Raw genomic sequence first — 17,099 nt, 5'->3', positions numbered from 1 at the left:
CAACCCGACCTTACCAGCTCTGTTTGATAACGACATTACTCTGGGGTTGATTTGAAGAAAACAAGAAGCTGCAAAAGTACACTGACAGGACTCTTGAACATGGTGTGATACCCTAGTCTTCTGTGTAGAATGTAGAAACAACTCTAGACTAGTCGTTAAAATGTCACTGTGTACGACAAGATAACTGTATATCTGTAAACATGTACAATAGAGTCACGCATAAATGCATCGTTTTCTGTCTCTCTATAACCTAACACTTACCAATCTGCACCTGTGTTTGTGAGAGATGGTGGGAGAAATTTAGAGTGTCTCAGCTTCATTCAAAAAAAAAAAAAAAAGACAAGAAAAATGACCTCTAAATGGTTTTCTCATCAATCTACCATTTTATTTTTGTTGTGCTGTAAATTTCAAAATTACCTCTCAGAATCCAAGGCTGACTTTAGTTACTAAAACTAAAACCGATGTAGGGCAAAAAAAAAAAAAAGAAAGAAAAGAAAAGAATTTAATAAATGAACAATAGTGAAAGTTAGTGTTTGTCTTTGGAGTTTCTTTAACTGTTAAGGAGTTGATTTTTTTTTTTTTTTTTTTTTTTAATTGAGAGCAGACTTTCCGCTGTCACCGGATGACATGAATTGTTTGTCCCAGTGAACACAGACTAACAGTGCTAAAAAAAAAAAAAGGGTCTATCAAACTCACACAATGCCTGAGGCCTTTTCAACAAGCCTCCCCACAGCCAGTACAGTACCTCATACTGATCGCTCACCAGACCTGAATAATACCCTGAATGCAGCGCGGTGCCACTACTCAAATGCATGACTCCTGTAGAGGTCGGCTCCACCGGTAGTAAGGCCATGTGTTGGAGATTTTCGGCTTTCACAATAGCAGTGGAAATTGTACTTTGTCACTCACACTTTGTAACGGTTTGTTTGACAGTAGGACATCAGGACTAGTTTTTACCAAGTAGAGCAGTTTTGACTTTTAAGCTCTTTTTTTTTTTGTGCAGAGGGGTTGAATCTTCTTCTCTTCCAAATCTCTGTCTGACTTTTGTTTTTGTTTTTGTCAGCTTGAGTCTAGGTTTAGCATCAGTCGACTAGGATGAGACAAGATGTTTAGTTTCATTGCAGTGTGGTGAGCAGAGCATCCAGTCTGAACCACGGTTGTCTGCGGCAAATCGCGTTGTCGACACGTGTAACCAACAGCATTATTTGAGGTGAAACTTTAAAACATGGATTGTGAACTTTTTTCTTTTTTTCTTCTTCTTCTTCTTCTTCTTCTTCCTAAGGATTGGTGTTTCCAAGTTTTATGAGGTGTGCTAGACATTAATAATAATCAGTACCAGATAAACATTACACACATCACAGGGAGAGTTTAGTGTTGTTTGTCATATCACATGATGGTTGTTAGTTTGATTTTGTGTTTTCCAGTGATCTAGTTTTCTTGTCATTTACACTGATATAATATTGTCTGGAGACGTAGCTGGGATTCTTTTGCTTTTGTATTCATTCCTTTCAGATCACCAGTACTAGTTGTTTAAATTGTGGTAAAAAAAAAAAAAATCATAGCTTGCATTCTGAACAGATTGGGGAAGCAGTATGGCAGATAATGAACGAGTGACAGGAAAAGTAGATGATGCCTGTTCGACAGGGGGAGAGTTGTCCGAGTATCCAGGTCTGAAAAAAAGCCAATAAAACTTTTTCTGCCTTTGGGAGCGAACAGAACAGAGGACATTCAACACCATCTGAAAAATATATATAAATATTAGTATGGATTAGCTGAGGAACGATTGTGCAGAACCACAGCAGTGTATTTGTCCTACCATATTACTGAATGAAAAAATGCAAAGCATTGCATGGCAACTTGTCATAGGTTATCCAGTATGTACTACATTTCATATAGTCCTAGACTTGCAGTAGTGTTCTTAATGGATCCATTTCTTAATTGGATTTCACCAATGGGAGATTTCTTTGTTCCTTCAGTGGGTCTGAACCCTTTAGTCCTACATTTCCCACGAGCCAACAGGTATGAAACACCTCAATGTGATTGGTGACTGTGTGCTGGACAGAGATATGATCCATGTACAATACATCTGAATGGATCCATGCCTTTCTGGTAACAGCCATGCTGTTGTGTTGAGTTGTGAGTGAACTGTATTGCTGACCAACCTGGATCTGAGCAATAAAGAATATTTGAAATACAGTTTTTAAATGTTTACTTTTTTATTTCAACATTGTTGTTTTCTTCTCCCTTTTTTCTCACATACAGGCAACACACTTTTCTTTATTGACATAACACATTGTCCAAGCCAAATTATGGATAGTGTTACACTAAAAAGAACGGACATCTGTGGTGAAACTGAATACTGGTGTGACAATAACATTACACTGAACCTGAATGGCAAAAAAACAGACCAAAAGCTCTGAAAAAGACTGCAAATAATGCATAGATAAACTTAAAAGTGCTGTGCGGACACTGCGGGATTAAAGTAGACGTGGGCGTGGAAAGAGGCAGAAAAGAGCTTCAAGTAATTTATAGCAACATTAAGGCATGATTAAACAGGCCTCACACTGTCCGAATTAATTGGACATTCAGTTACAAACAATCACAACGCAGCTGGATGTGTTATCACTGTGACACCGTGGAAAGGGGCTGCACAATTAATTAAGAAAAGAAAGAAAAGAAAATTGCGATATGAATTACATAAAGCTCCAAATCGTATGAAGCTGCAATTATTTCATTAGAGCGTGAGAGCGGTGGTTGGTCAAAATGGACTCCTGAACACTGAGTTCTTGTGCCGAGGCAAATCCCTAGCTTATAAATTAAACTGTACAAAAAAAAGCCTTTCTCTGCATTCAAACAGCAAATTGTAAGCAGCAAATTGTCTTTTTTGCTTATTAACTCTTAAAATCTAATATCTGACTGTATATTGCATTTCAATTTATATGCCACTTGCAATATCCAACAAGAAAAATAATGAAACATATGATTATCTGTAAATAACGCACAGCCCAATAGCGGACTCTCAATGAAGCTGCAACCTCCGAGTTGTAAAAGATATGCCACACCATATGCAAGTTAGTTACAGGTCAAATCATTTACATGAAGCTCCCGTAGAAAATAACTGGTGCGTTATCTGGACTGTCTCCACAACCACGGGCAAGCCTAAAACATTTACTCTGAGCTCTCCCTTTGCCATTTTCCGAGGTAGTGGTTTGAAACAAAGAGTCTGGATTTTCGCCGCTCCTCCACAGGCACTTAAAACCCAGCAACAACAAGTACAGCGAGATGTATCAAAAATACATGGCCATTTACATTACAGCAACACTGTAACTGGACTGAACAAGTGCAGGAGCAGTTTTCCCTTCAGTTTGTCTTTTGCACGTACATACATACTGTGGTCTTCGACGCTGTAATAAAAACACACACGAGTGTTTGGTGACAAAAAATATTCACCTTCCAGTCCAACTGAGCCACAAACATTCTCTACAAACTGCAATCCCTTCCTGTGTGTGGGTGGCTCCAGAAAAGTACACCATTATGAGTTAAAAATGTCCCTCTGCCACAGATTCTTCCTAATCGGTCTTCACACAAGCAAGTGCAAGAAATCTTTCTGGGTAATCACCACTTATAAACCTTCCCTCTTGTGCCAACACTGATAAATACACTGATAGTGACAGGCGTACAGATGGCGGCGTGGTCCCAGACGATGCGGCGTTCATTCCCAGGCGGACTTACTGGGCCTTCTTGTCTGTGGCGAGCCCGTTCCGCTGCGGGTCGTCCAGTTTGAGGCGGCTCTGACTGTAGCGGCGGATGAGGGCCCCGGGCAGCAGAGCCACGCAGGCGATGGCCAGCAGCTGCAGCAGCCGCTCCCACGAGAACAAATCGTCCAGGGAGGACACCTCGGACAGCATGACGCCCGTCTGGACGCAGATGAAGTTGTACGGGAGAAGGCCTGCGAGAGCCAACAGGAGAATGAGAAAGACACTAATGTGAGACATCATGCCCTGAAAAAGTGCTTGACCTACTGTTTGATCTTCTGCATTTGCATCCTCCCTGTTATTATTATCAAAAGATGTAGAAGTAGTAAGAAAGAGGGTTATAGGGAGGCAAGAGCTGGAACGTGGACATACAGTAGGCATAATTCTCTTTTTTCTTGCATAAATTCAAAAAGGCCAGACAAATTCAACAGACAGCGTTACAAACATAATAGGCTTTGTTAGCATCGAAAGCAAACGCCGAAAGGCTTGAAGAGAGATGGTTTGGCTCTTGCAACCAACTTTATTTTACACCCTTTCTGTACATGTCAAAACTTTTCAGTCACAACTAGTCTGGTTTTAGCGACTTTTTAAACACCATACATTACCAAATACACACCCAGAACATATTACAAGATTTACACACTGACATTAAAAATTAAAAAGGGCAAGATCCCAAGATCATATATACATTTCTGTCTACTGAATTTTTCTGGAGCTGATGACAGAAATAGCTAGCGAGCACATCATCTCACTTTTTTCCTTCTATGGTAGTATTGTTAGTGATTGTGAAACCAAAATATTCAACAGCTGGCCTTAATTATGCCTTTTATAGGGATGAGTAACAGGGATGAGTAACAATAAGGCTTTACACCTGAAAATGCCTTTTTGGTTTGCGGGCGACCGAGCGGCCCATCTCCCTCTGTGCTTACCGATGAAGACTGAGCAGAAAAAGAAGGTGACGGGGATGTTGACGATGGGCGCTGACATGTTTAGAAACCAGTTTGGAGACATGGGGAAGAATCTCAGGAAGAGCAGGAAGAAGAACAAACAGTCCTGGTTCTCCTCCACCTTCGAAAAAACAAACGTGGTATTACAGATCCTGCGTATCGATTTGAGAGGGGCAACAAAAGGCGCATGATGTAACTGCTCTTCTGACTGTCCAGAGTAATGCCAGATCTCTAATGATGGAAAAATCTGCTGTGCCATGACAACCATGTGGTGTGTATCTCATCAAAACAAACAGAAGATGAATCAGTTCCTTGTGGCCGAGGTTTATCTTTTGACCTCATTACAGACGGACAAAAAGCAGATCCGTTATCACTGTAAAGCAGCTTTGGTGAATAAGAATTCAACATGAAATCTGCTATCATCTAGTGGTTAGGATCTTGAATAAGCTGTGAAATAAACCTTTACCTAAACAATTAATTGACTATTTCAACAGGCTTCACACACAATTCCCATTTCAAAATTTTCCAGACTTTTCCAGACATCTCAGTGTATTTTTTTTCCAGACTTTAACATCTCAGATTACTGATGGCTACGCGTTTATCATGACTGTAAATATTCTAACTGTTACAAGTGCTGGCAGCCTCGTCGCTTGTCGGCCTCACATCGGAGGGTCGAGCTAAAAATGACACGAGGTGCTAGCGATGCTGCTTTTTGTCCGACTAGTGAAGGCTGCCTCACTTAGAGACATCGTATGATTTCATACAGTTTGCACTGTAAACTGTAAATTTTGCACACAGTGTTTAAAAAGTGCATGCCTTGTGTTTTTACTTTTTACACTACCTTTTTCTTACAGTGACTTTGTTTAAATTACTTAAATGCACAGTGGCAAAACCACAGATTTGTTGTTCTTATGTTTCTGTATTCTGTAATGAGCAGTGAAATAAAAATGTCATTTATTTCAAATCATACATCTTTTAATTTAATTCTAACAAAATAAAAAATTTAATATTAAATCGCCGACATATTAAATCGCAATCGCAATATTGGGGGGAAAAAAATCGCAATTAGATTATTTTCCCAAATCGTTCAGCCCTACAGATAAGCCATTTTCCCATCTTGTGGCCTTGGGTGGGTTGGCGCAGCAAATGCCAGCGTAGCGCACCGTAATATGGACAGGTGTTAGAATGGCTTGGCCCCACCCACTCAGTAGAAAACACATTTAGCTGGCAGCTCCAAATGAGACCAAAATCTAAATATGCTGCTCGGATGACTCATTTATTGGTGGAACTTCTGAAAACTGTAAATACAAGCAACAGGCTGGAAATGCAAATACTTTCCCATACTCATCCAGACCTGGGAATGATCCAAATCATATTCCATACTTTTTCACACTTTTCTAGACAGTGTAGGAGCCCTGTGTCTACACTCTGCCCCTTGAATCCTCTGTACTTGGTGTGACATACCTTCCTCTGCAGCATGGAGACCTTATCTGGGAAGTGGCTGACGATGTGCTGTTTTCCAAAGGCTTGGGACAGGAGGTAGCACATGGTGGAGCCCACAGTGGTGAGCACGCAGGCGAGAAGCAGTCCTTCATACGGTCCAAATATAGCCCCTGCTAGAATGTTCTGCACAGCGATACGACAAGAGGAGACCGTCTGATCTGTGCCATGTCCATAAAAACGGGTTTTTACATGCAGTTTCATCAGATGTTTTGGTGGTGATCGCTGTTGACACTCAAATCTCAAAGGACAAGTTCAATGACAGTCTGTGAGAGCCACTTCACCTCAATGTGGTGGCAAAGGCCAAGTAGTACAAACACGCCAATCACTTTTCTCTGACAAAAGGCAATATGGCTGAAATGTCTAATATTTTCTACCCTTTACACAAGTATGCCTTAAAAATAGAGACCGTTAAGTGGTTCTCTCTTCTACCTTGCAATGCAAACCTTACTTGTACACACACTGAGCACAATCGTTTTTGGTGTGGCCTTATTCTCCTGTGCACGAGTAAGTATCCAAAAATATTTGAGCAAAAAAACACTGCCACTGCTTTATTTTTATAATGATCAAATGGATTACTAAAGCATGGCTCTGAGAAGTGTCACCTGAAAGGACTGTGTTTACACATTCACCGTTTCTGTTTGATGTGTCATCTAGCGTCAGTGTGTGTGTGGCAACTTTACATCACAGCAAAAAGACTCAAATATCAAACATCTGCAGCGCTAGATGAGACACCTCTCCTTACCAGGAATGAGGATCCGGGGATGGCGAAGGACTGCTTGTAGAGATACGCGCTGCAGAAGAGCAGCAGGACATATCCAGTGTGCTCGGTTTTGTAAAACTGCAGCAGCTCGGCCAGCTCCCGCAGCTCCTCCAGATCTGATGGGAACTTCAGCCTGTGAGGGCAGCAACACCCAGTTAATATTCTGTCCTTGCATCGAGCCAAAAAAAGTATTTTGATATAGATATATAAAGATCTATCAACATAACAAAATGTCAAGTCACATAATCAAGCCGATGTTCACTGCACTGAACTGCATGCTACTGATGCCTGTTATTATTTTCACTTCTTATTTTATAAATATTAGAATTATTTTTTTTCATTACTTTAGCCAACAGATCCGACATAATTTCCACACAATATGATTATAATGAAAAACAATATAACACAATGTATACCAGATAAGTGTCTACAGTGCCCAGCCCTATTAGGGCTGTATAATATTTCATATTTAGGACACTGTCTATTATCACTATCGTTACAGAACATTATCATAACATAACCTACTCTTGTAAGGTTAGTTGTTCAGTTACTTGTGTGTGTGTGTGTGTGTGTGTGTGTGTGTGTGTGTGTGGTTACTGGACATGCATACACAACAAGTATCTTAAAATACATTCGTTTAGAAAGGGCTGCAGTGTTTGTATAGTCCCCACTTATTTGATTTTATACACATTTTTAATTGCAAGTCTAATTTTTTTTCCTTTTAGTTATTTATTACTTATCTATAGTAACAGCAATTTTCTTCTGTTTAATGAACACACTTATGTAAACGTCTGCCTGCCATGCCAATAAAACCCAATAAAACACGAGAGAGAGAGAGAGAGAGAGAGAGAGAGAGAGAGAGAGAGAGAGAGAGAGAGAGAGAGAGAGAGAGAGAGAGAGAGAGAGACTAGTTTGTTAGCTCTCTCCTCTTTAGTAAACACTACATACACAGACAGCTACACTGAGGTTTAGTAAACAACTACAGAGGAGGGTGTCTCTGCTAGCGGTGAGGGTTAGCCACCTGCTCGGCTCTCCGTAACTCTCGGCGGGCTGCTCGGACTCCGCCGCGTCCGCTCTCTGTGTTTCGCCATTGGGACGAAGATGTCGCGGCCCCGCAGGGAGGTAGGTGGACAGCAGGTACAAATATAACGTGGCTACGACGACGACAGCGATTAGTCCGACAAGTGAGCGCATATTCCACGGCTAGCTCGCAGGGAGAGCGGCGGAACAAAGTGTCGGCTGAAGCTGGGGGGGGCGCGGTCGAGGTGGCGCACCGAGCGGTTCCGTGAACGTCACATCCGGCGTGGACGCGCTCGGGTCACGGCGGGGTCGGACTCCGAGTTCAACACGCACGGCTGAGAGGCGTGAAGTGTGGGAAAGGTGATGGCGACGGGCTGAAAAAAGGTACAAAGTGCAGCTTGTGGAGCCATATCGCTGGGGGTGTCGTCTGCACCGAAGAAGAGGAAAACGAAGGAAAAGTTTGTGAGTGTCGGGAGTTGTGTTTGGTCGATGCCATGGCACAGTACAGTCGGGTTGCGGGATCTGTTGCGTTGATCACTCTGCAAAACCCGCCCGTCAACGCACTCAGGTGAGCGACAGTCACACAGCTGCAGGGACTCTACCTAGTCAGGTGTTATTTATTTAGTCCTAGCAGGACTCAGCTCAAACACCTGAACTGCTCATTAGGTACAGGTGAACCATGAGTGCACATGATTCAGGCTTATCTGTTTGAAATATTTTTTATCATCACTTCATTATCTTTATAAATATTTATGACTGAGTTCTGACGTTCTCCCCACTGATTTATAATATACTTGAAATGTATTTTTTTTTAAAGTATGCATCAGAGCCTCTGTGGGGGTAAGGGGCGTTCAAAGGAGCTGGGAAACTCGCCCACCCAAACTTCAAAGCTTTCAAGTGGTTGAAGTGAGAACAATAAAGATTCAGGACTGTTACAGTTTTGTGTATGTTTTTTTTCCCCCGTTTACACTGCAGGCACATGTTGTATTGGTATTCTGAATGTGCTTCTGAATGTGTCTTCCTGCCTCTTTTCATAAAAGTATGGAAATCAAGTTCAGTGTTAGTTTTGAGGCAGTATTGTATTCATGTGCTGTGTTGTCTGAAAAATCAAAACCAACACAGGCAAAGGTGGAGTGGAGGTCATGGAAGCTTTGATGTGGATGTGGCTGCTGTTTTCTTGTTTAAAAAGTTATGATTGTGTGTAGCCTGTTTTTTTTTTTTTTTTTTTTTTTTTTTTTTTTTCTCCAGCCTGAGTACCTGAGGAGCACATCAATGCATCATCAGACCTGCAGACTTGCAACAACAACTTTGACAAAAATTAATTAGGGCATGATGTTGGCTGAGATGCATTAACTATCTCAAGCAAGTTTCAGATTTGTTCAAGTTAATTTTTGTCCAGTAACAAAGTGAATGAAAACAGAAGGATGTGGACGGGGGAAACTGCCACTCAAAAATCTAAACAAGCATGAACGTGATTGGTGATGAGAAACTAGGCCAGCAGTGGAGTATGCCTTAAAAATAGAAGAGGCATGTTGTGTGCTGTTTTGCCACAGTATGAACCTGTTGCCCACTCCTGGTCTGAACACATTGCACGTTGCACATTTACTGCTCAGTTTCTTTGATTTACAAAAGAAAACTATTCTGATTTTGGAACCTAATGTGAACCCAGTCTCATACAAACATAAACATGAGAGTCTGTTTGTCATGCAGCGCTGCGGTGAGGCAAGGCATTGTTGACACGGTGGAGAGAGCGCTCCGTGACCCAGAGGTGAATTCTGTGGTGATCTGTGGCCAGAATGGAAAGTTCTGCGGCGGTAATTGACTTTTCATTGCTGGTGTCTCAGCTCCAAGTCTGTCACTTTTGATGGGAGATAATGTATTTCTTTCTTTCTTTCTTTCTTTCTTTCTTTTTTTTTTTTGGAAGTTGTTGATTAACATCATTGAGTTCTGTTTTCATAACAGGGGCAGATATCAAGGAGTTTGGGCGTCAAATGTCTGGGCCTCCTTTGGTGCCGATGATCCACGCCATAGAGGCTGGACACAAGCCAATGGTGGCAGCAATAGAAGGAGTTGCTTTAGGAGGAGGGCTGGAGTTGGCTCTAGGCTGTCACTATCGTATTGCTCACTCCAAAGTACGGTTAATTTTTAAATCTCTTGCTCTCTCTGTCTTTCATTTACTCCCAGCGGTCAAAGTCTAATCAACGGCGTTGTTTGACATGTAACAGAGTAACTGCTCTTTGACTTGTCCTTGTTTATACCTGAATTATGTATGCATCCGACATCAATGGCAGTCGTGAAAATACAATCAGTTCATCTTCTTCACAGTAAATATACCGCGAAGGACAACAAAAGCTTATTGCAACAGAAGATTATTGCTTTTGTTGGGTGAAAACCTAATTATCTCGGAAATGTCAAAGTGTCTTTAAATGTCACCTTATCAGGAGATCAGGACTGCTTTGCTTTTAGCATGCATTTTCAGCTCATTCACTGGGTTTCAAAGGGTTTCAAAGACCCAAGGGTTGTGGAACTTGGTGACCCGCAGCGGGCCGTGTAATCCATCATTTGAAGTGAAAAAATGAAAATCACCAACATTTGAGTCACAGCAGAGAAAGCTGTTTTCCTGTGGATGACATTCATATCCAGGCTAATGTTTTTTTTTTTTGTGTGTGTGTGTGTGTGTGTGTGTCTCTGTGTCCTTTCAGGCACGGCTGGGGCTTCCAGAGGTGAGTCTGGGCTTGCTGCCAGCTGCAGGGGGAAGCCAGCGTCTGCCCAGGCTCATAGGGGTCCCAGCTGCTCTGGACCTCATCACCACAGGTAGCACCGACAGATTTAGAGTTGATGATACAAAGCACACATTAAAACACAACTCTCTAGAGTAAGCAAACAGCTGCGTGTCCACCCAACAGCGCTGCAGCTACAGCACTGATGAATATTGAAAAAAGTTTCCTTGTTGCTTAAACTGCCTCTCTTACAGAGTGCAGCTTCTATTTGTACACTCAAATTTTTAGTGTTTTTTTTTTTTTTGTCATGTGTCAGGACATCCTTACAGTGCATGCATGTTATTATTTTAATGAGAATCAATTATGACGCATGCGTTGGCTGTGCAAAACAGTTGTCTGTACTTTTACACTGTATGCTTGAATTCAGCGGCCACCACAGCAACAAATTGGTAGTTTGTCCTGATGACCAGCAGGGGTCAGCATGCATTCAGTTTTGTCGTGTTTACCACCAGTGAAGCCTCTCTTGCCATCCATTCAATGCCCTGTCCAGACAATTTGAATCTCACCAAAAGCTTTACCCCAGGGTGCCCATCATTCACACTCTGGCATATAGAGGAGCTGCATACAAGCATTTAAAATGTCACATGGTTCACTGTGATGCTCTCTATGTCTCCCATAGGCCGCCATGTCACTGCTGCCGAGGCTCTGAAACTGGGAATAGTGGATCAGGTCACTGATCACAACACCGTGGACGTAGCTGTGAAGTTTGTCCAGAGTGTTGCAGGTGAGAGGCTAAAGCAGAGAGTTGTTTGGGGCCCGGTCGTCTCGGATAGTTTGGTTTAAACTCGAACTTGCATGTGGGCGGAGGGCCAAGAGATCGGCCCTGGAGCGGTCATTTAGTAAAGCCCATCATCAGAAATTTTGAGCATGAAGGTTGTGGAAGTCAGAGGAAGCAGAAAACAAGCTAGGCAGATCCTCCACCACAGAAGTGATAAATGTTTCATGGCTCTGCCAAATGTGCTCTGATGTCTTCACTGCTTTTGCTGTATTATTCAGAAGGGCGAAAAGGGACAAACATTCTTAGCATATTAATCACGGGCCTGTGCCCCGCGCTCACTTAGTTGAGGATAGCCCTGCATTTTTGGCTCAGACTGATTTAACAAGTGTATGGATTACGAAAGTATGCCATGTCCCAGCTGTTTAAGAGGAATAATATCTCAGTCTGGATATAGGATAAGACACTCAGATTAAGTATACGGTGATCACAGTTTAGAATAATGCTGCTAGGCTGAACTCAGTTTTATTAATTTTTTTTTAAGCAAAAATAAAACCATTGAAGGTGGATTTATTGTGCTTTCAAGGGGGGAATAAGCCATGTTATCCTTTTTGACTGGCTTTGCGTCCTTCATGTTCTTTTTCCACTGCTCTTTTTGTGCAGAGGATGAAGCTATTGTTCAAAACCATTTAGCAACAAGCTTATTTTTGTATCCCCTCTGGTATCGTGAGCTGATACACATACCACCCTCTCTGGTGTGTGGGTTTGTGCGCTAACATTGCAAGAGTACATCAGGGAAGCATGTATTTTGTTCAGCTTTGCCTGAGCAGAGCACTCAGAAAAACTGAACTTGAAAAGCCTTTGATTCCTCAGCATGAAATGAACAGGATGTGTCCTCTGCATTACTGTAGGTCACTGGATGCTTGGTTTCAAGACCAGCCATCCTCAGCTGGCTTCCACTATCGTACTTGGCACTAACAGCCCATATCTAAGGCATTTGTGTTAGTGTGAACGCTGTTGTTCTGTGAAATGCTTTTACTAAGGCATTTCAGGCATTGCGCCTTTTGCCTTGAAGGAATAATGATACTACCGCTATGTAAATTAATACTGATCCAAAAATAGCTTTGTAGGAACACATTGAGAATGCAAAGATGACTGCGCTGTGTTTATTAAATGTTCTTCACATATGATTTATTTATTTATTTATGTATTTATGTATTTATGTATTTATTTATTTATTTATTTTCAACACAGCACTGCCAAGTTCACTTTTGAGTGGGAGCGAACTCGCATGTTGTTAGAAAAGCCGAGGCTTACAGTGAGTCAACAGCATACGAGCCGCAGATTTGAAGAGCCAGCACCGAAATGTTTGGAGATTTTGACTGATGCCTCAGACTCTCAGTGTGATTAGCAGGGGTGTTAACATGTGGGCTGGAAAAAAGTGTGGCCAGATTTACAAACCAATTCAATGTTCTTATTAATGTCATTGAGACGCACAGCTGGCGAGGCAGCCAGGACAGAGTAGATTAATTCTTTCACGTACACAGGCGCAAACATTAAACAACACAGCGCCGAGGCCGGCACATGGGCACACGCTTAGGCGCAAGATGATCCGTGCACGCATGCTGGTGCACGTGTGTGCTCATGCGCTCACAACCCCAAACACACACAGACTCTCTTCCTGTTCGAGAGATTAACTTTTACCCCAGTAGCTGCAACATCTGCCCGCTACATCTGTCAGGACAACCAGCCTTCCCACTTGCCGCACAACAAATCCATCGGCACAGCTCAACCATTTACAGATTAAGCACTGAAATAATGCCGGCCTAAGGTACATTGGAATTACAGTGCAGTGTCATACAGTATCCCAATGACATTTCAGTGTATACAGAATGTATTTGTAATTGGACTTTCTCACACTGTTCCTTTCTCCACTCTCTCTCCGATGTGTCAGTGTTGTTTTAATCTCATTAGATGAAACTGTCATTGGAGTAAGTGGTGATCAGATCAGATGCTGCTCCTGTCCCTTTAAGCTTTGCCATGCTGACCCAGTTTCTGGCCCAGACCCATGGCTGACTGTAACTCAATGGAGCTGCAAAGGGATCTGACTACTGTCATATGTAATCATGTCAGAGGAGACAGGAAAGGGAATTAAGATGCTTTTAACAAGGTTTTAGCAGAGCAGTCATCCTCTTCACTCCTATTGTTCCCGGGTTTAAATCACTGCAGACACAAAAAGTGTTTCAGGCTCCACTAGCACATGTATTCATGTATTTTCACCTACAAAGTTTCCACGTTCTAGGCCTACCATCACTCACAGGCCATGGGATCACATAAGTTTAATTTCCACCTTTTCTCTCAGACTGAGGAATTTACCAACTATTTTGCCCAGAGCCAATTTGCTGCTCTTCACTTTATTTGAGATCTGTGTTATTCAAGGTGAACTGTGACCGTGGGCTAGTGGAGAGGGACTTCGATTATCTTGGAAACGGTCTGTCAAATCACTGTGCTCTGAGAAGCTACTGGGATATCTAGTGGTTGAGTGGATGAGTGTGCCTGAAAAACCAATTACACCCAGACTCACACTTTAGTGAGTGCTATCTAAAAAATTGGTAAAATGGTACTGATGAGAAGTGGGAAGCAGACTCTTCTGTTCAAAAGAATAGACATGTGCAGGCGTGCATGGATAGTAACTTTGACCCCACATTAAATTTTAGTTTCAACTGACATAAACATTCCATGACACTTTTTTTCCTGGAGTCAGTCTTTGTCTGTGTTTCTGTTTGTGTCTCAGGACAGTCTATGGATTCCCGCCGTCTAAGCACCCGTCCGTGCCCATCCCTCCCAAACTTGGATGCCGTGTTTGAGGGGGTGATGCAGAGGGTGCGTCAGAGCGCCCGCGGAGCAATAGCACCAGTTGCATGTGTCCAGGCAGTGAGGGCCGCTGCTACCCTGCCCTACCCTCAGGGTATGGAGCGGGAGAAGGAGCTGATGGGCACGCTCTTCACGTCAGGCCAGGCCCGTGCCCTGCAGTACTGCTTCTTTGCTCAGAGAGCTGTGGGCAAGTGGAGCTTACCCAGTGGAGCTCGCTGGGACACGAGCAAGGCCATGCCCATATCTAAAGCAGCTGTGATTGGTAAGGGCTGCAGGCCAATTTAATTTCTTTTCCCCTAACTATCAATAAACACAAGCAAATTGGTGTATTGGTGCATATATTTGTTGCCTATGGAGAGTAAGCCCTCATTTACAGTCCAGCTGAGTTTAAGTGGTTGAACTCTCTCTTCTCAAGCAGGGAGGAGTGGATGTATGACAGTCTGAATTTATGGAGCTCAGCAGCCTGTGCATTAAAAAAATGCTAGTGTTTGAATCAGGTTTTTAGTGTATGCAGTCATGCTGAAAGCATTTACACTGTGGCAGAGTGTATATTGCACCAAAAAGCAATTTCTGTCATAGATATTTTTAATATGAGTACTATTAACAAATTTTTCTGGTTGGTCAGAAAAGTCAATAATGTAATTTCTTTTGTCTAACTCCTCGTATGGAGGAGATTCTGAAGTAATTGGTGTGCTTTTTGTCCCATTAGGTCTGGGCACTATGGGAAGAGGCATCACAGTGGCCCTGGCTCAGACGGGGGTGTCTGTGGTGGCTGTGGACACCCAGGAGCGGCAGCTGGCAGAGGCAAAGCAGGCAGTGTCGGGCATGTTGGAGCGCATGGCTCAGAAACGAGGCTCGGCCCCTCCTCTTGGTCTGGTCCATTACAGCAACAACTTGCAGGCTGCGGCAGACGCCGACCTAGTCATCGAAGCCGTGTTTGAGGACATGGCGCTGAAGGAAAGTGTGTTCCAGCAGCTGTCTGCTATTTGTAAACCAGGCACCTTTCTGTGCACCAACACCTCTGGGCTCGACGTGGACCGCCTGGCCTCTCACACCCGCAGGCCAGAGCTGGTGGTGGGGATGCACTTCTTTGCCCCAGCCCATGTCATGAAGCTGCTGGAGGTGGTGTGCGGACCTCGGTCCTCCCCTGAAGCCGTGGCCACTGCCATGCAGCTGGGAAAGAAAATGGGTAAAGTCAGTGTGGCTGTTGGCAACTGCCCGGGCTTTGTTGGCAATCGCATGCTGAAGCCATACGTGGAACAAGCCAACTTCCTGCTAGAGGAGGGAGCCACCCCTGAACTGGTGGATCAGGTGCTGGAGGACTTTGGGTTTGCCATGGGTGTGTTCAGAATGTCCGACCTCTCTGGGCTGGATGTGGGCTGGAGGATTAGGAAGGCAGATAAGCTGACAGATCCTAGCGTACCAGCAGGGCAGCCAGTGAGAGTGCGACAGGGGCGCAGATACAGCCCCCTGGCAGACCTGATCTGTGAGCAGGGGCGGTTCGGCCAGAAAACAGGCCAGGGCTGGTACCACTATGACAAGCCTGGTGGCCGGGTAGCCAGGTCCGACCCGTGGCTACACAGCTTCCTGGAGGAGTACCGAGCCCGGCACGGCCTGGTGGCACGGCACATAGACCACCAAGAGGTGCTGGAGCGCTGCCTGTACGTCCTGATCAATGAGGGCTTCCGCATCCTGGATGACGGCATAGCTGCGGGGCCCGAGGACATCGATGCCATCTACGTGTTTGGTTACGGCTGGCCCAGGCACCGTGGGGGTCCCATGTTCTACGCAAGCATGGTGGGGCTGGCCAGAGTGCTGGAGAGGCTGGAGCACTACCACCAGGCTCACCCTGATGTGCCCCACCTGCAGCCCTGCCGCCTGCTCAGGAGGCTGGTGGCCAGCGGCAGCCCCCCTGTCCAGAGGTGGAGGGAGGTCATCAAGAGGCTCCACAGCCAGCTTTAAATTTCAAACATATCAGCTTTAATCTAACTCCCTATCATAATGATGAGTATTGTACTGTAATATGGATGATTATTTTCTTCAATATGCAGTTATTGTTGACAGTACTGGAGGCTATTGCTATTTCTGTGATTAACATACCTAATATCTCAGAATAGCCATTAGCCATGTGAGTCTATAGCAGAATCTAAATCAACCCCTCAGGGAGTTAAGGTAATTATGCATGGTGGTATAATCCATTGAAACAGCTTAATAATAAAAACAGTCCAAGTCTGGTCTAAAATATTAAATTTGCATGTAAAATGGCACCAACCCACAACACCCTGTTATAGTCTGCCTTGCTGTTAAAATGGCTTAAAATGTAATCAATCAAACCGAAACCTCGCAATTTCTGTTGTTAGGCCTGTTTGATTACCAATCAACTCACATGTCTAAAACTCAGGAAGAGCTCTGTTATGTGTGCACAACATGTATCACATATCTATTCTGTTGCCTTAATAAAGATGTTATATTCTCTCATGTACTTTGTAGTTTCCTCTAGTTCACACTGTTGAGGTTGCGGGACATCTCATCCTCTTGGCAGCCGCTGAGTGACATTTCATGTGACTTTCTCTCTTGTCCAGGGAGGAAAATCCTTTTGTGTGTAGGCCTACCTAAGTTTCTCTTTGTTGCTGAGTCAGGTGATGATGAGAGAGGAGAGAGACACGTAGCTAAACTCCTTTTTACATAAATCAATGGCTCATTCGCAAGAAGAAACTCCTGCCCAGCAATGAGCAGATGTTGGGA

General features: G+C 43.6%; 2 protein-coding genes across 2 annotated transcripts; one reads left to right on the top strand and one right to left on the bottom strand.

Moving 5' to 3' along the window:
* Positions 1-2,245: 2,245 nt before the first annotated feature.
* On the bottom strand, positions 2,246-8,159 carry tmem41aa (transmembrane protein 41aa). The gene is made up of 5 exons (XM_030081494.1): positions 7,987-8,159; positions 6,948-7,098; positions 6,167-6,328; positions 4,685-4,823; positions 2,246-3,949 (listed from the first exon to the last, which is right to left on the bottom strand). The coding sequence occupies exons 1-5, from the start codon at positions 8,157-8,159 to the stop codon at positions 3,729-3,731; spliced, it is 846 nt and encodes a 281-aa protein (XP_029937354.1). The 3' UTR covers positions 2,246-3,728.
* Positions 8,158-16,830, top strand: ehhadh (enoyl-CoA, hydratase/3-hydroxyacyl CoA dehydrogenase). The gene is made up of 7 exons (XM_030081489.1): positions 8,158-8,553; positions 9,696-9,799; positions 9,948-10,117; positions 10,688-10,799; positions 11,385-11,489; positions 14,275-14,616; positions 15,064-16,830. Exons 1-7 carry the CDS (start codon positions 8,480-8,482, stop codon positions 16,314-16,316), a joined length of 2,160 nt encoding a protein of 719 aa, XP_029937349.1. The 5' UTR covers positions 8,158-8,479; the 3' UTR covers positions 16,317-16,830.
* The last annotated feature ends 269 nt before the right edge of the window (positions 16,831-17,099 follow it).

The sequence above is a fragment of the Myripristis murdjan genome, chromosome 21, assembly GCF_902150065.1.
Source record: "Myripristis murdjan chromosome 21, fMyrMur1.1, whole genome shotgun sequence".
In the NCBI taxonomy this organism is placed as follows: Eukaryota; Metazoa; Chordata; class Actinopteri; order Holocentriformes; family Holocentridae; genus Myripristis; species Myripristis murdjan.
The sequence above is the reverse complement of the archived record's forward strand: the minus strand, read 5'-3'. Positions and strand labels throughout refer to the sequence as shown.

Excerpts from the sequence above, each read along its gene's own strand:
- tmem41aa (XM_030081494.1), bottom strand. The coding sequence starts at position 8,159 with ATGCGCTCACTTGTCGGACTAATCGCTGTCGTCGTCGTAGCCACGTTA. Across the intron at positions 7,099-7,986 it reads AGTTACGGAGAGCCGAGCAG|GCTGAAGTTCCCATCAGATC; the intron begins GTGGCTAACCCT and ends CTGCCCTCACAG. Across the intron at positions 4,824-6,166 it reads TCTCCATGCTGCAGAGGAAG|GTGGAGGAGAACCAGGACTG; the intron begins GTATGTCACACC and ends GTTTTTTCGAAG.
- ehhadh (XM_030081489.1), top strand. The coding sequence starts at position 8,480 with ATGGCACAGTACAGTCGGGTTGCGGGATCTGTTGCGTTGATCACTCTG. Across the intron at positions 11,490-14,274 it reads GTTTGTCCAGAGTGTTGCAG|GACAGTCTATGGATTCCCGC; the intron begins GTGAGAGGCTAA and ends TTTGTGTCTCAG. Across the intron at positions 14,617-15,063 it reads ATCTAAAGCAGCTGTGATTG|GTCTGGGCACTATGGGAAGA; the intron begins GTAAGGGCTGCA and ends TTGTCCCATTAG.